The sequence below is a fragment of the Beta vulgaris genome, chromosome 3, assembly GCF_026745355.1.
Source record: "Beta vulgaris subsp. vulgaris cultivar EL10 chromosome 3, EL10.2, whole genome shotgun sequence".
NCBI lineage: Eukaryota > Viridiplantae > Streptophyta > Magnoliopsida > Caryophyllales > Amaranthaceae > Beta > Beta vulgaris.
The window spans coordinates 48,472,671-48,494,308 of NC_079204.1; the positions used below are offsets into that span (position 1 = coordinate 48,472,671).

A 21,638-nucleotide genomic window follows, 5' to 3' on the forward strand; every position below is an offset into this window, starting at 1 on the left:
CGTTTGCTCTGAAAAGATCTATCTATTGAAACATCTTATGTATGTAGCATATCAAATGAGAAAGTGAAACTTAGTCAAAATTCATGAAATTAAAAGTCAAAGAATCTTTTATGATCAGATTCCAACATCTCTTCAAATTGCTTAATCAGTTAATATCTTTCTTATAGAAAAATTGTTTAGATCATCGGATCTAATTAAACCCCCACAAACGAATCAGATTGATCCCTTGATATATCAATATTGTACTTTAACCCATAATAAAATGAAATCTGATTTCTAATTTGGGTTTCGTCAAAGATTAAGTATGATCTAAGTTATTTAGCTGAATAATTAACGGTATCAATTATTAGTAATTAACTAATTAAGTTTTGTATGAAAAGTAACACTATAAAAGCCAGTTGACATTTGGAGCCAAATGTACCATTTCCCCCAATAAATCAAACATAAATAGTTCTCCAAACAGTTACGTCTCTGTACTATAGGAGAGGGCATTTTCATCATTTCAGTTTGTACTCTCCTCCAACAACAACCAAGGTGGTTCAGACAAGAAACCTAAAATCCAGTCTTTTTTTTCTTTTAAAAAAAACCCCAGTCTCCTTCTTTTGTATTATTAAAAAAAAAGTATTTATTAAATTTTCAATATTTTTTTTCTTAAATTATTTCGATAACATCTCTCTATTTTCGAATCAATTACCGCTTTTTATTTCTCTGGAAAACATTTTTGTGACTGTATATATAAAATTTTCTACGTAATCGTTGTATGTCAAATGGTGCACCAAATACCCATTGACTAATCAACTACAGTATAGTATAATTTTTTGTATATGATTCAATTTTGCAAAACCTGCTCTTATTTTTCCGGATTTGTGAAAGGGTAGCAAAGTCACTTGCTGGTAATATCGTAAAACCGTGTGTTTAATTATTATTTATATACTTTTAATTTTTTTTTAAGGTTTGGGGAAAAGGGAAGAAAGTCGTCTAGTTCTCAAAGACTAGGAAGGAAAACAACACAACAATAATTAAAAAATAAAAAAAATCTACTACTAACAAATTAATCTAACAAACTGATCCCAGAAATAAATTCGAAAGGAAATAAACAAGAAAAGGAAGGTTGTCCTTTATTTCCTTGGCATTCATTTCAATCCCAGCTTTTTTCCCTTTTATCCTCTTCATCACTATTTCCAATTACAATACAACCGCCTCTCTTCTCTCTTTCTCTCTTTCTCTCTCCTCCACCTTCTCCATCTCTCTTTTTTTTCTCTCTCCATGGGTTTCCTAGGAGGAGTGGATGGAGTAGCAAGCCAGCAAGAAATGAAACAGTTGCTCACTTCTGGTGTTGTTCATCCTTTTATGGCAACTACTACCACTAATCATACTATTCATAGTAATAGTAATAATAATAGTAATAGTAATAGTAATACTAATAATGATCCTCATTTAGACTTGCAACAATTCTCTCTCCTCCATCATCAACACCAACAACAACAACAACAACAATTACAACAACAACATCATCATCATCATCAGCATCAGCATCATTCGTCGCAGTCGCAGCAGCAACAACAACAACAGAATATTTCCTTCAGCATGATGCAATCATCTCCATCATCTTCTTCTCTTCCTGGAAATAATAATAACTTCATGTAGTACTCTTTATATTTTTCTTCATATTCTTATAATTGTCTACTTTTATTTTGTTGTATATAGTATAATGATGTTATTTATTACGATTATTAGAGGAGGTGGAAAAGAAAGTAGTAGCACAGGAGCATATGACCTAGGAGAGCTAGATCAGGCGCTTTTTCTTTACCTTGATGGCCAAACAGACCATGAACAACAACGACGTGAGTTTTTTTTTTTTTTTTTTTCTTCCTGAATTCGGATATTCTTATTTGGACATCTTGTTTAGGTTACGGGATTTATGTTCTTAATTTCGTGGCGTGGATATTAGATAAGAGTTATTGTTTTTTTTTTCTTAATGATCGGAGAAAAAATCAGATTCTTTGAGGATGTGATTGGGTCACAACAAAAGCATGATCATAAGCTCTGATGAAAAATCTGTCGTACTTTTTCCTCTTTGACCAGATCATCAGAGGAAAATTCTTTTCACTTTTTCAACTTTTTTTATTTTTTTAAAAAAGAAATCTCTAAAATCAGTTTGAAGGTGTCAGATGAGCTCAAAATGCATGCCTACTTTTGCTACAAGCTGCTTTTTTACATACTAAACTCACTCTCTTTTTCTCTTTCATACTAAAGCTAGCAAAGTTAAGTCATCTTTCAATTATTATTACTATCATCTCATCATCAAGTGCAACAGATTTTCACATGTTAATATCAATATATCATTATATGTGCAATACTACTCTTTCTATAATTACTTGCCTTATTAGTATGTATGTCTTCTATTATTATTCATTGATTTGATACTTTGATATCATTTCGCGCAGAAAATCACAACTCTTCGTCGTCCTCGCCGCCTCGAGGAGTAGGACTTGGAGGTGGAGGTGGAGGAGGAGGAATGAGACCGCCAACTCTTAACATTTTCCCTTCTCAACCTATGCATGTTGAACCTTCCACCAAGGTGTCTATCTATCTATTTATCTATCTATATACTTCCTCCGTTTCATAATAAGTGTGATACTTTTCTAAAGAAGCTCTCACATAAAAGAGAGAAGTGTTTCACTTATTATGGAACGGAGGAAGTATCATATATCGATATTTGTTAATACTTGTATCTAATAAGTTTTTTGATATCTGAAATAATTACGATGTTATGTGAATAATCAAAGACGAGTCCTGGAGGAGTAGGAGTAGGAGGAGAAGGAGGAGGTCAATCAACAAGCGGTGGTTCGAAGAGACCATCAGAGCAGCCGCCAGCGATTGAGTTGTCAAACAATAATAAGAACAATAATAATAACAAAAACAAAAATCAACACGATGTCGCTGCTGAACAATCCAAGTCTATCAAAGTAAGTTGATCCGATCCCTTATAAGATTATTATTGTATATTGTTGTTGTTATTATATAGTGAATTAGTGATAGTGTAGGATATTTTAAAGTATCATGAAAATGAAATGAGGAATATTAAATATGTATGTGTTGGTTTGTATTTGTATTATTCTTTTTGATGGGAGCAGCGTGAAGGAAACCGCAAAGGTCCAACCTCAAGCTCCGAGCAAGAAGGGCCTAAAACACCCGACCCTAAGGTTAGTTATTATCTAGTCTATAACTAACCAACTAGGTAATATCTATACAAATATATTAAAAAGGCGTGCGAAAATAAGAAATTGTGTCACGTGGCGCTCTCCCTATGGAGTTTTAGTTCATGTCATCCATGTAAGATAAAAGAAATTAAGAAATTGCATAGTATAAGGTTTGATCTTGAGATCTCAAATTAAATACATATACTAAAGTTTTAACCAGTAGACTAAATTGTATTTAGTGTTATTATCATAAAGTATTATATTTATAAATGACATTTTTTCTTACCCGGAGCATAGCCCGGACATAATAACTAGTATATATATATATATATGAGCTATGTTTCATTTCTTATTTTAATATACTACCAGAAAGGCAAATGTTGAATTTAAAAAAAACTGAGGAAATATTAGGCCGTCTTAATTTAGAAAATGTCAATCTTTTAAAGATTTTGCATCTATTAAAATTTCATATGCGATCATGAAATTGTTGTTAGTTGCTTAATCTTTTGGTTTTCGCTTTAGTATATTATAGCTGAATTGACATAGAATTATGATAAAAGTCATACGATATATAATTATACACCATAAAAGTCATAAGGGGGGTAATAAAATGGAGTATTTCTAAAATGTTGAAAGAATAATGCTTTGAGATTGTACTGTGTTTGGGTATTGCTTGCAAGCAGACACTGAGAAGACTTGCTCAGAATAGAGAAGCAGCAAGGAAAAGCAGGCTTAGAAAAAAGGTTGGTCAGTGTCACAACCATTGAATTTTAATTATATTATTTTTCACGCATTTTGCCAATTTCTTATATATAGTCATTGTTTGTTAAGCTTTCCTATTCAACTAGTATAGTACAATTAGAATTTATATGTACTAAGTACTAAGTACTAACTACTATATATTATCAAAGTATTTACATAAAATAATGTACTTTGATCTTTTTTAATCTTTTAATTGTTAATTCGTTTGTTCAAACTTCAAATTAAACAATGCAGGCTTATGTTCAACAACTAGAATCAAGTAGGATAAGGCTTGCACAGTTAGAACAAGAGCTTCAACGCGCCCGAGCTCAAGTAAGTTGATAAATTAATTATCAAAATTTAATACTTCCTCCGTTTTTTTTACATATTACACTTTTCAAATCACGAACTCTTAGGTAATTTCGTATCAAGAAATATAATTTCGTATTTAACATCGATCAATTTCTCCTTCATAGGGTATATTTTTCGGAGGCGGTTTAGGTGGAGCAGATCAAGGTATCCCTGTTGGTGTTTCCAACATCAGCTCAGGTACTAGTTACTACAGGGTTTGGTCATATAAGTAAGGCATAATTATATGTAAAAAAAAAAAAATACCTAGTTGCATATATATATGCATGTTTAGCAAGTAGTCTTAGTAGTTAATAGTAATTCAAACCTTTAATTTAGTCATACCAACTAGTACAAACCAACAAAATGTCAAATATAAATTAATGTATACTAATTAGTAGAAACAATTTGTTTCCTTAATTAATTAAGTTATCTCTATAGATGCAGCCGTGTTTGACTTGGAATACACAAGGTGGCTAGAAGAAAACCACCGGTTGACCTGCGAGCTACGGGCGGCGGTGCAAGAACATATACCAGAAAGCGAGTTAAAACTTTATGTAGATAATTGCTTGGCACATTATGATGTGGTAATGAATCTTAAGAGCATGGTGGCAAAAACGGACGTTTTTCATCTTGTTTCGGGTATGTGGAAAACCCCGGCCGAGCGGTGCTTCATGTGGATGGGTGGTTTCCGACCTTCCGAGCTTATTAAGGTACTTCTATCAGCTCACATCATCTAACTCTGACCTACCAATCTATCTATAAGTTCTTTTATAAGCTAAGTGGCGGAGCCAGGATTTCAAAATCGGGGCACAAAAAAGACAAAAGATATTCAATATTAAAAATTTTACAATGCAAAGAAACATTGACTAATATTGGGTTATCTAGATGTATCACTCATCGTTTCATATATTCATTATTTAATATAAATTAACACATATAAACTAAGTATATGAAAATCAATCAACAAATTACCATCATATAAGTAAAAAAAAACTTTTTTTCTTTTTTAGTGCTTCAATTCTCCTGTGTCTTGCGTAGTACGTTTTTCTTTTTTTTTTTTTTTTTTTGAAAATCCTTAAAAATAATTTTTTAATTCGAAGGGTTACGTGATCCCCGTGCCCTATACTGGCTCCGTCAGTATATAAGCTCCTTGACATAATGGTGCTTAGAGTATATTAGTCGACGTGAGTTAGTTTAGTTGGTAATGTCTAATGAAATAATGGTACCTAAAACTAAAAATTATAGTATCTTATTTACACCATTGTCTTTATGCTCTCTATACACTAAAAATGATTTTTTTTTTCATCAGTTATTTGACATATCTGGTTTATTATTTACTACAACTTTTTTTCCAAAACATAACCAAGCTATATATTGCCAGCAAATATAGTGTATAAAAGTAATAAAGTAATAATAGTTCATTTGTCTTTCTCTCTCGATCTCAAAAGTAATAAAGTACTTGTATGAGTACATATTCAACAGAAAACCCTAGTTATAGATCAACACTGTCCACCATAAGTATATTAATTTACTTTTGATGTGCACTTTATGCCAACCTAGGTGTTACTTTTGTAGTGGGGTTGAAAACAAGTGTAGCATGATACTGATGAGAGTACAAAAACTAGAGAGATTGATCAGATAATATTACAAGATAAAAGGATGTATTCATTATAATAAGACATGGGTTCTGATTTCATGGAGTTATGAGTACAATTTGTCTTTGAGTTAAGTGGCCAAGAGTAAGTGGGGGAGAAGAAGATCTCATCAAAGGGTATGAAAATAAATGAAGAAAGGAATCCTGAAGAAGGTTTCCTTTAGAAGGGTTAAAATGAGGTGATGTTCTGGTTAAACCCCTAAAGCAATGTCTGTTACTTCTTCTTATGGACTTACACCAAGCCATATTATGGTTGTACTCTAAATTTATGAATATGGGCAAACTTGCACGGCTCTAGCTACTTCCTCTTTATTCTCTCTCTTCCTTTATATTCATCACCACCCTTGGATTGTTATTAATTATATTATTTCATCTTATATATTTTTGGTTCTTAGTAAATAAAAGTTTTACATGTATACATTGATCTAATTAACTACTACCCTTGATTAAATTTTTTCTTTTATGGCTGTCAGTTAGCTTAGGGTACATTCTCTTCACGCTAAAAAAATTATTGAGCTAATTAAGCCCAATCGGTATGATAAGTTTAATTCAGATAATTAAGTCAAGGTGAAGAGGAGTTTGAGATCGATTTTTATCTACATCATCAATAATGAAATAAAATTAATTTTTTACATTTTATCTTGAAATTCAAAAACTTATTAATTATTTACTTTCGGAAATAATAGACCAATAGTTTCTATTTTTGTGTGTGATAAGATAATGGGCTACTTTAAAAATCTAGTAAGTAACTAAAATTTGACCTTTTGTATATTGGCCATGTTGTTAGATAATTTTGCACCAAATCGAGCCATTGAGTGACCAACAATTGATGGGCATGTGTGGGTTGCAACAATCAACGCAAGAGGCAGAAGAGGCACTGTCGCAAGGGCTAGAGGCTCTTCAACAATCTCTGTCTGATGTGATCGCATCCGATACATTGAGCTGCCCTCCTAACATGACCAATTACATGGGACAGATGGCTCTTGCCATGAACAAGCTCTCTACGATGGAGAACTTTGTAAGACAGGTACGTTATGCTAATTAATATCTTGTGCATGCATATGCTACTATATTTTCAATGGTACGTGCTTTCATATGTTAAGTTTACGCTATAGAATATTCATTAATGGTTAGAGTTTACTTGGATAAACTAAAGTAGCTACAAAATTATAATATATATCAATTATTGTGTTGGGCTATTCACCCAATTAGTTCCGTGGAAAACTAAATTTTTATGGACCTTACTAGTCCTATAAAAAAAACCAGAGAGGTACAAAATAATGGTAGAGTTGTCAATATACACTTTATTTAACGTATAACAGTTAGCTATTTAGTGTTTTTCTTTCATTAAAGAGGGAACCACCCTCTCATATTTCTAGTTGGATAAGTCTAAGGTATTTCTTTACAACATATTTTGAGTCTTTGGCTCATTTCAAGAAAAAAGAAAATTAAATAAGTCTCAAAATATTATAATATATGCTAGGTCAGAAAAGCGAAAACTATATATAAATTCTCTTCAAATAGGATTTGAACCTACAACTAGTCTGTTAATAGTCGGCGACTCTGCCACTAGCTACCGAGGAACAAAAGACTTGAGGAAGCCAACTCTCGTTCTTTAAAAATACTAATTAAGTTTTTAAAAAGAACTTGATAAAAGCATCGGTTAATTAAAAGCTCAAAATATTACAATTTTAAAGATAACGTTACCAACTAACACATATATGGAAATGTCAAAGTAAAAATGTCTAAATCTCAAAATCGACCAAACAAGTTTTTACCACATTGTTTAAAAGTAAGATAAACTTGATGATTTTTTCTACTAATATTTCTATGGTAGCCATCGGTTTAAAGGCCATACTAAATTGTCGATGGAGTTAAAGGCGTGATGCAATGCATTGAGAAGGACTATACATTGATACAATGATACATACCTTGAAGTTTGGGTAAAAAAATTTAAACATATGTGAAAAGATGAGGCTAATTTAGGAAATAAAGTGGGACCAAATAAAGAAAGTAATGAATCAGGTGCTGCTGCTATGTAAATGTATGGTTGGAAAACCTACTCCAATCAGATAACCTACTACACAAGAGCCTGCTGCCTGCCTCATTATTGGAGTATAAAAAGGATGTATGTCCTTTACATATACTTTGTGAAATGGACCCTTTAATTTAGGAAAATTTTTAAATGATTTTAAAGAATATATAAAAACCCTAATGTTTGTAGTTAGAGAGGGACATTAGCAAACTGACAGCTTCCTTAATTATATAATATTGATAGTGATACGTGGCGTCTTATACCAACTTAGTTGAACTTAAATTTTTGTGTTTCATTATTCAAAGTTGATTAGATTTCAAGTGCCTCAACTACTATTATATACTTTAAGGACCACTTTTGGCAGGATAATCTGGTTTTGTTTTTGAGTTTAATATTATTGAAGTATTTCCAAGTTGACAATTAACATTTATTTAGTCATAGAAAAATATATGTGTAAACAAAAGCTAGAGAAATGACATTTGAGGTGTAATAGTATGTTGAGTATGCTACTCTTGGTTTTAATATTTTTCATTTGCTACCTAAATCTTTAGGTAGTTTTGTTTTGTTCTAGAGTTATATAATGGTATATGTCTTTTTATGTTAATCAAGTAAAAGTATGTTTGACCAAAACTTTTCAAAAATTGTTTCTACTTCTTAAATGGTTTTGCAAAACCTCTTCATGGAAAAATCGTAAGACAAACACAAATTTTTAAAAGTATCTTGAGAGATATATATAGATTTATATTATATGGCCCGTATACAAAAAAAAAAAAGTGTATTTGGCATATTTTTTTATTATGGAGCTATCAGAAATCTAAGTTAATCGATTTGCTAGTTATTTCTTGTGTATATATTTAGAAGGATAAAGAAAAAAACACATTAAAGACAATCTTTACTACATAAGAAAGTAAGAGTACTGAAAGTTATTATTGATGTCTAGATATAAGTACTACATTATTAATTTAACCTATGTGACATCGACCGTAAGTTTTGTAATTCATGTACATTAGCATCACAACACGACTACACATAGTAAATTTGTATGCACCAATGATTCCATGTTTACATCATGATATTACTACACGATTAGAAAGAAGTTATGACTTATGAGCATGAAAAAAAGAACACAAAAAGAATAAGATATTTTTTTTAAAATTAGTTGAGATACTTATGCATAGGAGCATCATATAACTCATGTAATTGATGCAAAATAAAACTTGGGACCAAAGATAAATTCCAATTAAACAAAATGAGTATTTATTATCCGACAAAGAAAATGATTTTTAAAAGCCAAATGATGTGTTTCTCATCAATTGTTTTCTCACGATGCTTTTTTGGGTATTGTTATTCCCTACCATGTATTTACTTACTATATCGCTCTAAGTGTCCGTTTGGTTCGAATTAGGGAATGGAAAACGGAGTGGAATGGAGATAAGGGGTGGAATGACAATGGAATATGTTATTTTTAACATTTGTTTGTTTTAACTCAGGAATGGAATCATCTTTCTACTACTCCCTTTCTCATTTCTTGGTTCACATTTCTAATGGATTCATATTTTTTAATATTATCATAATACCCAAAAAATTATAACTTTCTAGAACACGATAATTTTCTACCCACATCAAAATAATTCAATCCCATTTCATGAGTCAAACAAAATCGATATACCTAAAATCAATTATACCATTTACATCCACAAATCAGAATTCAGAAAAAAGCAAAAAAAAAAAAAAAAAAAAAAAGACAAAAAATTACAATATGAGAATTATAGAATCAAGACTTACAAAATATTAATAAAAAGACAACCAAAATCAATCAACCGTCCAAAAATCACAAATCAACACCAAGATTCACCAATCTATTTCTCCAAAATGACAAAATGAAAACCAAAATCAAGACAAAAAGAGTAACCAAGCAGTTCTTCAGGTTTGATTATACCATAGTTATTTTCGAATTTGAACACGATAAGCTTGGTTTTTACTTTCTTTTTCAAGCATGTAGCATCAAACTTGAATTTTCGCCAATCTCTTCGATTATACAGCTGATTCGAACATCCGCCATTGTTGATTTGAGTGAAAGTGTTGAAATTTTAACAGAGAAATTCGTCAAATTTTTGTAAATTGGGAAACCCTGTTTTTTTTTGGATTTGTTATGAAGACATGGAGGAGAAAGAGGGGTGCAAACAGAGGGGAGAGAGGGGTGCGAACAGAGGAGAGAGAAAGAGGTGCAAACAGGGGAGAGAGAGAGAGAGGAGAGAGAGAGGTGCGAGGAGAGAGAGGGGTGCAAACAGAAGAGAGAGAGAGGAGAGAGAGAGGTGTGGACAGAGGAGAGATAGTGATGTGAAGTATTTGAGGAAGGTAACAGATTGTTTCCTCTGATGAGAGGAGGGTTTCAAATTAATGGATTTAGAATTGGGCTAGTAAGGGAGTGAAATAAGTTAGCAACCCAACCAAACATATTAAAAGGGAGTCCATTACCTCAATCCATTTCCATGCCCAAAAAACCTCCAACCAAACAAGCCCTAAGTATATATGTACAGAAATATTGCCCTAAACCTTTAATCCTATCTCTTTTCCCCCTACCTATCATCTTTCAGTTCTTTAACCTCGCACCATTGTTGTCGCCTCCCCCAACTTATCCGGCCACCTTAGCTCGACAAAATTGTATTACTCACTAAAAATCGAGAAGGCAAGAACGGTAGTCCTCATCGAAATATCTTGGCCAAGGAAAGGCATCTAATCCCCTACCAAGAAGCTTGAAGTACTTGTCAGAAAAATAACTCATTGGCTCAATATATCAAAGCGTCTGGAAATTTTGCTCCAACCTATGGTCAGATGAACATCCTACGTTTCTGACTACAAGTTGTGACGTCCACCCTATGGTTGGATTAAAAGTTTCAAATGTCCTAACCTATTGCCCTAATTTCAAGGGACTAACTCAACCAAAAGTTTAAGTTGATGGTTGGAGTTCCAAGAATTATTTTATACTCTATCACACCCCCCTCATGCGAGAGCCCATTGGGCTTGAAGTGTAGATGCAGCACAAGCCTCCTTCATACTTGGCGCTAAATTTCCACTTAAAAAGGATGGATGGATGAGATTTGAACCCGTGACCTTTACGTCATACTGATTTTAATACCATGTCAAAGGACCAACTCAACCAAAAGGTTAAGCTGATACTTGGAGTCCCAAGAATTGTTTTATACTCTATCACCTAGAACTACTGTTAAGAAAATCTTCTTCTTCGGCGAGATACTGAAGCAATATTCAAGATACCGATGTCCATGAACTATGGTGGCCAAAAAACGAGGTTGGTGTATGAATGAGAGTGAGAAAGGGAACGGAAGGAGGGCCGAGGGTGTTGCGGTTTTCATAGGGAGGTACAAAAATGCTAATATAGGGGTATAGAAAAAAAAAAACTACTGGTACAATTTAGTCCCTTCACTTTTTTTTTTACGGGAAGATCAAAAGTTAAAATCATCATAGACATCATATAAGTCCATGAGAATTAACGTCTGGAGCACATTTATCCAAAATTACCGTCATCAAAACTAAAGAGATTTTGGCCGAAGTACGAGCCACAAGAATCTTTAATTTATTTTCACTCGGATTTAAAATTTTAGGGTTGTTGCTTTGTATCTTAAAATATGACATTATTATAAGACGGTTATACGACAAAACATATTATTTTTACTTTTGTACTCTATCTGTTGAATTTTTGATAATGCCAATATTCTAAATTCTTTCTCTGATTTTTTTCTACTTATCAATTAACTTCATTACAATAATATTTACTACTTTTATTATATTTCATATTTATGTAAAGATCATAAGCTCATTAGAAAAAGTATAACTTTGCTATATTTTACTCTAACCAAATAACATACTTCTTTATATTTCCTATTACTTCTCGTATTGATTTATGTTGAAAGAGAAGTAATAAAGAGGGACGTTTTATTGGGAAAGATGGTCACGCGAATATTAATGGACATTCGCACCATTGAGATTGTTTAAAACCATATGAACAGAGGTATGTGGGCCCACTCAAATATCAACATCGAAAGATCTCTTTAGGCCCATAACGCATGATGTCAGAGTCATAACCGCTTGACCTACGAGACTCCATGGCCCATCCCACGTTCATTACTTTCTCTTCTCTTCTTCTTGTTTTTTTTTTTTAAAAAATAATTTCTCTTCTCACATGCCTTTTCTAATTCAATTAATTCTTGTCCAGAGCGATACGTCCCAGATTATTTACCAATTTACAATTAAAGTCTTCAAAAATAAAAATAGTATCTTGTTTTAAAATTATTTTTTCTCTCACAAAGATCAACATGAGTAATGTAGCGTAGTCGGTTAGTGCATTAGCATATCGAATGAGAGGTAATGGATTCGAGTCTTAAAACACACATTTTTATTGTTTAACTAGTTATTACTTATTAGGCCCGGGCTATGTCCCAGGTAAGAAAAAATTTCATTTATTAATATAATATTTTATAACAATAACACTAAATACAAGTTAGCCTAGTGGTTAGAACTTTAGTATATGTACTTGAGGTCTCGAGATCAAACCCTATACTATGCAATTTCTTAATTTCTTTTAGTGTACATGGATTACATGAACTAAAACTCCCTAGGAAGAGCGTCACGTGGCACAATTTCTTGTTTTAGCACGCCTTTTAATATATTTGTATAGATATCTCATTTGATTGTCTGGAGGAGGGAAAATACATATAACAATAAGATAAAGATCCATTTTATAGCATTGTTTCAAATTTATGCTCATCTATATCTCGAGTTTGGGTATAAAACAATCATCATTTGGCATACAACCTTGGTCTTAATAATTAAGATTATATTTTTTATTAAATCAAAATTACTAAACTTAAGAACTCTGCTTTTCTCTAAATAAACCTTAAAAAAAATTAAGTTTATACTTTATTAAGTATGCTACTTCGCACTTTTAGAAGCTCAGTGGGACACTTGTTTGGATCCGAAACTTGTTCATCTTGTTTCTTTTTTCCAAAATTTAATTACTTTGGTGAAGCTTGCTATACTTGAATTAAAGTTTATGCCCCTTTTTCCCCTAAAAAAATCACTACTACAAAATTTTCTGCTACTAATAAATTATCTCTTTACGAGTATGATTTTGAATGTCCTCGGACCTCAAGTACTAGTAGTCCTCTCTTTCCCTTCTTCAATAAAGCGACATTCCTACCCTTGAACAATTAGAGTTTGAGTTGTATAGTTGACATAAAAATATATGAAAAATAGAACTGGTTAGAAAGTAAAAAGAAAATAAGAGAAAATTGTTTGATTGACATAATTAATATGAAAAGTGGATTTTTCTAAGTAAAATAAGGTGAGAGGTTGGTTTAATTGACAAAAATATGAAAAGTGCTACAAAAAGTAATTTTTACCACTTTCTGTTAATGGAACTTCAACGGATGAAGAACTTCTTAAGAGCTTTTTATAATTTTTTCCCATAAAAAATAAATTTTATCTTTTTATTTTAAATAATATTCATCTCAGAGAATAAAAACTATTCATACGAAAATTTGAGAACATAATAATGTATATTTGGGAAAATAGTATAATCAAAAGTTCCACCGAAAGTATGTGTTTGTCTAGTTTTCTCTTTAAATAAGTGAACTTTTATGTAGTCAACTAAATAGTGACATATATATTTATTGAGAAATACAACTCATAAAAAGTTTCAATATCACTAGACATCACTTTATAAGGGTGTTTCTGCTCATCTTAAAATTTTAAATTTCAAGTTTGATCCGATAAATCTAATCAAGTGTAAATATACAATAAGATCATGGTTGATTAGGTCACACCACACCGTCTAATAAGTTGAGATAAAGATATTGTATCCTAAGTATGATCAAATAACCAAATGTTATTAGATAATGTATATGTGATAAAAATGAATGCGTACACACATAGAGTAACTATATTTCTTAAAGACATGAAATTAATTTAGACCTCGAGTTGAAAGGACTACATATGCTTTCTCCATGCTCATTATCACCTTGATTAGTCACACCATTGTATGAAATTCAATACCTTATCTATTGACAAATCCGAATGCGACCTATGCAAGGTACATAGGTGATTGTTGTCAACCTCTTATTTGTTGCTAAGCAATTTTCAAAAATATCTTGATCGGTCTATTATTCGTTGTTCCAATTTAAATTTGATATTAATTTTCAGTATAAATTTTTACTATCTTTATAGCGTAACAAATTTTTAAAATATTAATAATTGAAATTATTTGTTTACATATAGTAAAATGAAACCACTAACATACAAACAAATAGATAGGGTTTTATCTCCCTTAAAAAAAACCTATATTTTCAAATATTTATTAATTTACCCCTTTTGACGGTTCAACCATTCACGGTCAAAGTCTAAACAAGCATATATATTTGTTTCAAAATTCAACCGTCCATTACTCCTTTTTTTGGTCAAGACCATGAATTTTACCCAGTCTGTGAATCGATAAGTCTTGTCATAGAAGTTCTATGTAAATATATGCTTTTCAAAACCTCCAATTCACATTCATAATCTAAGTCAAGACCTTCAGTCTTCGTATAGGAGCATGATCATATGTTTAAAATTCAATAGTCAACATATTATTGAGTAACCTTACATACCATTTGTAAAAATGTAACATGTCTGATGTTGAACAGGTAATAAGCATTGACATTTTTCTAAAATATATCAAAGTTTTAATTTCTATTTTCTGATTTATTTTTCCATACAATATACAATATAAATTGTTACACTTTTTTCTTATCTAATTGAGAGTTGAGACTGGAGACATAGTATTAGTTTCACGTGAAGTAATTTAATTACCATTATAATGAGCACAACTAATAAGTGTAGCTAACATTTCTTAACTCTAATATCAATATCATCAGATATGATTTTGTTTCCCTAATTGAAAAACATTCTATAGCACTCAGATGGTGATAATAGATGACAATTACACATAATTAAGAAAGATGTACGAATGATCTAATATGATTCTTGTAAGTATGGTGTATTTGAAGTCCTGGTAACATTCATACATAAATACATAATTAGTTTGATGATTGTGTAGATTACGCATTCCAAGTGTATATATATATGTTGATGTATCATTTGTAGTAATTCATTTGTAAACTTTACTCGAGATAATGTAATTTGACAATTGTAAATATGATTTACAGGCGGACAGTTTGAGGCACCAAACTTTTCACAGACTTCATCAAATCCTGACAACTCGTCAAGCCGCAAGGTGTTTTCTAACAATTGCCGAGTATTTCCATCGACTTCGAGCACTTAGCTCTTTGTGGATGGCTAGGCCGCGACAGGATTAGATAATATGAGCAACGCAAAGAAATCTAGCTAGCTCGTAGTAATAGAAAAGTTTCACGATACACTTTCCACTTTGATAATATCTCTTTTTTAATAGTTAATCATGATCAATATGCTTCAACTTGAAGTTATATCAATTTCTAAGTTCAATTTTTTTTAATTATCATGGTGGTCTCATAGAGATGTGTATATATACGTATACTGGATACATACTTCTAGACTAAATAGCAATGCTTGACAATCTCTTGCCTTTTTGTGCGAATTGTTTTCAATTATCTTGGTGTTGCAAAAAAAAAAAAAAAAAAAAAAAAAAAAACAGGATGACAACAATTCGATTAGCCATGGTTTTACAAAGATTTGTCAATTGATTTGAGCCATTTTACTTTGATCATGTTTAGATCGGATGATGTCCAATATGTACCCTACAAGTCGTTTTTGGCTAGCTCAAGTCATTCAATGACTGGTAAAATCAATTTTATTCTATACAGTTTTAACTCAAGTTCGATTCTCAAATTATATTTTGGTTAGGATAATATTAGGTTCAAATCAATTTGGTTGAGTTTTTGACAGAATATTAGTTTCATGTTCTCTTGAACTAGGTTTAACTTCGTTTAAGTTTCGAGTTGATATTTGTGGATTCAGGCTAAGTATGGATCAAGTCATTGTCTGTTTCAATTAACTTTAGATTGATTTAGATTATGTTGAAATTAGAACAATATTACATTCATGTTACGTTCAAATTAATTATTATGGAGTTTGGGCATATTCAAATCAAATATATATGATATTGCCATTTTTAGTAAACTTAAAATTTTTAATTATATGAATAATTGATATGAGAATAGAAATTTAATATCATATATTCATATATCTTTGCAATTTGTTCATGATTCAAGATAAAATTGTGAAATTCCGTATTTTAAGTAATAGATAACTGTATTATTAATAATTCTATTATTTTTTTTTTAAAGAGGCTTTTTAGAGGTTTTTTGGGTAATCAAATCAAGTTGAACCCAAACTAGTAATTATTGGGCCAAGATTTTCAGCCATGGCCTTCTATAAAAGAAACTCATTTTCAAAAAAAAAAAAAAGAAAACATTTGATATGTACAAATTTATACGTGCGCAATTTTATAATAAGTTACTTACATCCCTTATTTAATTTACTTATAATAGGGTTTATACGAAATTACTCAACCAATTAAAATCATAATTACAAGATCTCATGATATCCTTACAATAAATCTAACATGTATTTTATACCTTTGGTGCGCGCCTTCTCTTTGCTTAGATTGAATCACGGAATACAAGAGCTCCAATGTGCAGTTTGTCTACACAACGTGACCGAACCCCACCAAATTGATAGCTTAGATCAATAATCGATGATTAATAAACAATTTAACACTCAAACTCAAAGTAAGAGAGACGAGAGAAAATGTGAGAATGGAGACAAAATAAGCGTGATATTCTTTTGAGAGAGAATAGTGACTTTTCTCTCAAAAGAATATTGCAATTATACCAAACGTTGTTTCAAAAACACATAAGATACTATTTTTTTTTTAACAAATCCCAAAAAACTATTGAAACTAATTTCACTTAAATTATAGGGAACTACTTCGAAAGAGTCACACGACATCGAGTAAAGCCATTCATGTAATATACACGAAACACTTTAATTTAATTCATGCAAGCCCTATGAAACATATTACCTTGTTTCATACATTCTGCACGAAGCAGGTTTATCAGTTTCATACAATAACCAAGAAACATTTTGACTTGCCTCGTTCAATTATGTTTGCACAAACAGAGTAATCTATTTCTTGAGGATTGCACAAAATAGTGCTAAGTTTTTTAGGTTTTAAATTGCACGAAATTGATAAGTTGCAGAAAAAGATAAACTGAATTACTCATCAAATTGAAATTCGTTTGGGTCAAAATAATCGTCCATTGAAGCATTGAGTATCAAATTCAATCTCACCTCTGAGATCTACGTCCACACAAACCAAACTCTTTTATTATTTGAATCCTAAAATATCAAACTCTTGATACAATACGGTTCCCCCACTACTAACCCTAGTAGTGCTCCCCAACACTTAACTCTAAGTGTTGCCACTGTCTATAATAATGAAATTACAAAAAGAAAAGATCCTCACAAGCGTGCTTCTTATTCAAGCAAATTAGAGGACAATTAAGAACTTTGAATAGTTACTCAATCTGACTAGAACTCTGTGCCTTAGAAAATAGTTTCCAGCTCTCAAAATCTCTAATTTTATTCTCTAAAAATGTAAGTTATGAAACTGAATTATAATCTCTTTTATAGTTTATGGATTGATCGAAAATCCTTCTCAAGATGTTTATCTTTTACTCCTTAATCTAAGGGATACAACATTTTCCTTAGATAAAACAAACTTTATCTTCTTCATTTTTATCTTTAACTCTAAAAAGATAAGTTTTCCTTAAATCAATATTTATCCAAAACTTTGATAACCAAATTTGTTTCCTTTTTATCTTTATCCACACTCCTTTTGTTTTCGAAATTCTTTTCCAAACTTATTTTATTAAATTCGATTTTTCCAAATCTAATTAAAATCGATTTTATCAAAAATCCAGTTTTATCAAAAAATCGGTTGTATTGAAGATCCTTTTATAAATTGGTTTTTTTCAAAACTTTATCAAAACCGTTTTCTTTGATAATCTTTAATTTCGAATTACTATATCCTTTTAATATAGATATATAAATTTAACATGATTATTTATTTCCTTAACTCTAAGAAAATAATAATCATCCTAATTTCACATTTCTATATTTGGCACACAATATATTACAAAGTTCTAATAAATTACATTTACATCTAGTAACTAAACATGTAACAAAATCTTGAATGTTCATTTCTTCAAAATCTTCATCCTTTCTTTGACTTCGAAGCTTGATAAACTTTCTCGAACAACTGTTACAATCATTCATATTGTAGAACATATTGTTTATCATCATCAAAACTTAAACATGCACATGCACAACAAATTCCCCCTTTTTGATGATGACAAACAACCAATATAATATTCAAGTATTCAATTATTCCCCCTCAAAATATGCACCTATCATTCATTCATACTTTAAATTAATAGCATCAAATTTCAACCCTACCACAAGCTCATATTATATTCGATCAATCTTAGCATCAACATTAGAACTGTTTCTAGTGCCAAAAGTAGAATATTATATGTTGACTTCCCCCTTTTGACATCCTCAAAAAGAAGCAACAAGACAAAAAGAACAGCACAAAGTTAGAAAGATCCAAAACAATACTAATAGCTCAACCAAGCAAGCTAGGGATGCTAGTGCCACAGGAAGCACTAGCTCACAATCAACATAAAGTTGGACAATCAACAATTCTTCCCCTTTACTTTTTAGAAACAGTGTTCTATCTAATGAGCCTCGTTTAAATTCATTTTCCATTAAAAATATAGATAAGCATTCATAGCAAGCTCTAGGAGCTTGCTTTAAACCATAAAGCACCTTTCAAGTTTGCAAACATGGTTAGGAAAATTTGGATCAATGAAGCCAGGAGGTTGTTCAACATACACAGTTTCCTTCAAGTAGCCATTTAGAAAGGCATTTTTGACATCCATCTGAACTAGCTTAATATTCTCAAAGACATCAAAGGCTATCAGAATTCTAATAGCTTCCAAACGAGCCACATGAGCAAACATTTCATCATAGTCAATTCCTTCTTGTTGGTTGAATCCTTGACACACAAGTCTGGCTTTATTTCGAACAATCATCCCACTATCATCCAATTTGTTTCGAAAAACCCATTTTGTTCCAATTACGGACTGAGCAGTGGGACGTGGTTCCAAATGCCAAACTTCATTTCTTTTAAACTGATTAAGTTCATCCTGCATGGTAAGAATCCATCAGGGTCAGTCAATGCAATTTCATAATTTGTAGGTTCAATTTCAGATATAAAAGCATTGGAAGTACAAAAGTTATGAAGAGATGAGCGAGTTTGAACTCCCTTGGCAATGTCCGTGAGTATTAGATCAGTAGGATGTGAACTTTGATGTTTCCACCTCTTCGGAGTGAAAGATGCGTTTGATGGCACAATGCCCTGCTATGAGCTGGTATTATCATTTTTCAATTCTTCAATTGCTTTCATCTTCTGTAGGTTCTTTGATGGGTTGTTCTTCGGCAACTCGTAATCCCCCATAATTTTAAAGGATTTTATAAATATATTTTAGTATTTATTTATTTATATTTAAACACAAATTAGTTTTAAAATGATTTGACTATTTTAAAAGTCAAATGAAATTATTTTCATGATTTAATGAAGTTGAAAATATTTTAATTAAGCATGCTTTGATAAAAGTTTTAAATACTAAGTTCTATTGAAAAAGAAGTCTAATGGACTTGAGGAACCCAATAAGGAAAATGAGTCATATTGATGATAAAAGTTCTAATTTGTTTATCCTATTCATCATCAATTTTCATTAAGCCCAGTCTCCTTTTCCTAAGCCCAACAGGGAAGATCCTTATAAATATCTTAATACCAATTATTTTATTCCACATAAAGATTATTTTCTCTCTCTCCCTTCACTCGTTTTTTCTCTCACCCAAATCTGATTGGCCAGATTTCTCATAGTTCAGTTTGTTTTTAGCCAAAACTTCCTTCTTGAAACTTGTAGATCTCGAAAAGTTATTGAACTTAGGCTCAAAAAAAACTCGATTTCGATTATTATTCTATCAGTTATGGCCTCTGCAAGTTTTGCAATTTTGCTGCCATATTTCACTCGCGATTTCGGTATTTCACTCTTTTTCTCCCTTTTTCTTTTCTTCTTCCTCAAGTTCATGAAAGACTATATTTTTATGCTTTCTTTTAATGTTAATCATGATTATTAGTTTTAATTTACTGTTTTAATAAGTAATCTTGATTCATATATATTTTATATTATAAGAATACAAATTCAGATTTGTTTATTATGGTTAGATTGCAGTTTTAATCATTAAAGTATGGATTTTTGGGGTTTTAATTACTAGAAAACCATAGTAGCGTATTAGATACTATGAGATTGATTTAGATTATGATTTTAAACATGTTTATATATGTTTAAGGAATGTTTTATGATTTTTAAAGTTGCTGGAATTTCAGAAAGGATTTTATTAATGGACTTTTAAGAATTTTAATTACTAGTATGGTAGCACTATGCTAGGAATTAAAAGTAATTGAAGTTTTGATATTAAAACCGGCTTTTGAATATATTTAAAGGGGATTTTAAATATTTTAGAGTTGTTGCATTTTTATGTAAGGGTATTGATTTTAATTTATATTGATTTCTAGGCGGAGAATATTCTATAGGAGACTTTTAAGGAGTTAAAAGTGGCCTGCAGACTAGTTTACACGAGGTACATACATACCTGTGTGCTATGTGATTAGTATCCTCATTTGAGGAGAAAGAATTTTAGTATCATGTATAGGAACTTGTCATGTTCATATATGATTTATGGTATTATTGGTTGTTACATGTTTTATGCCTGTGTGCAAGCATGTGATTTTGAGATTTATTATGAGTAAAGATTTTCATGTTTGTATGGAATAATTGATGCAAGCATGTTGAAGGGAATTTATTTATTAATTCGCATGATGAATTAATATTTGTTATAAGGATTGAATCATGATATTCATATGTTCCCTTACATATTGTTTTCACTACTTTATGATGACTGTGGGCCTTATTTGACAAGTTGAAATTATACCTATGTAAAGGTAAGTTGGATTGTTGGCTAGGTTCAACAAATAAGATGGATTGGATTAAAGGAAAATTAATTTTGGGTTGTAAGTTGTGATCACTTATTAAATCCTAAGATAAAAGAAGTTCATTGTAATTATTTGATTATTTTTGTGTTGCTTGTATGTGTGTGTCATAACAAAGTAATAATTGGTAATTAACGTAAAGTGTGACGAGAATAGTTGTAGACTTTAGACTTGTGCACGTCTAGAGTTGGACATTGAGAATTGGGGTTGTGGTGAGCGTGCCATGACTTTTTCTAGGAGATGGATTGATCCTCATTCATCTTTTATTTCAAAGGTTCCTCGATATCGCAGGTCATTCTGGAATACGTGGTAGCTCCCGTATTTCGTCTTCGTAATGAAGGCATGGTTGGTGGGACAACTCAGGGTCCAATAACTATTCCATTTAAAGTAATAAAAAGATGTTTAGAGTTTAGTTCAGTAAAATTTGTCTGCAGAATGTTATATGATTATGTTATTATTTATCCCTGCACGTTATTA

General features: G+C 31.2%; 1 protein-coding gene across 1 annotated transcript; it reads left to right on the forward strand.

Annotated features, from left to right (window-relative positions):
- Nucleotides 1–945: 945 nt before the first annotated feature.
- LOC104889231 (bZIP transcription factor TGA10) lies at nt 946–15,614 on the forward strand. Its single transcript, XM_010674403.4, has 11 exons — nt 946–1,643; nt 1,738–1,844; nt 2,448–2,581; nt 2,790–2,969; nt 3,138–3,206; nt 3,887–3,946; nt 4,200–4,277; nt 4,421–4,493; nt 4,734–5,005; nt 6,737–6,976; nt 15,205–15,614. Exons 1-11 carry the CDS (start codon nt 1,267–1,269, stop codon nt 15,352–15,354), a joined length of 1,740 nt encoding a protein of 579 aa, XP_010672705.2. The 5' UTR covers nt 946–1,266; the 3' UTR covers nt 15,355–15,614.
- The last annotated feature ends 6,024 nt before the right edge of the window (nt 15,615–21,638 follow it).

Coding starts and splice junctions, on each gene's coding strand:
- LOC104889231 (XM_010674403.4), top strand. CDS start 1,267: ATGGGTTTCCTAGGAGGAGTGGATGGAGTAGCAAGCCAGCAAGAAATG. Junction 2,970..3,137: donor AACAATCCAAGTCTATCAAA/GTAAGTTGATCC, acceptor TGATGGGAGCAG/CGTGAAGGAAACCGCAAAGG. Junction 4,494..4,733: donor TGTTTCCAACATCAGCTCAG/GTACTAGTTACT, acceptor TTATCTCTATAG/ATGCAGCCGTGTTTGACTTG.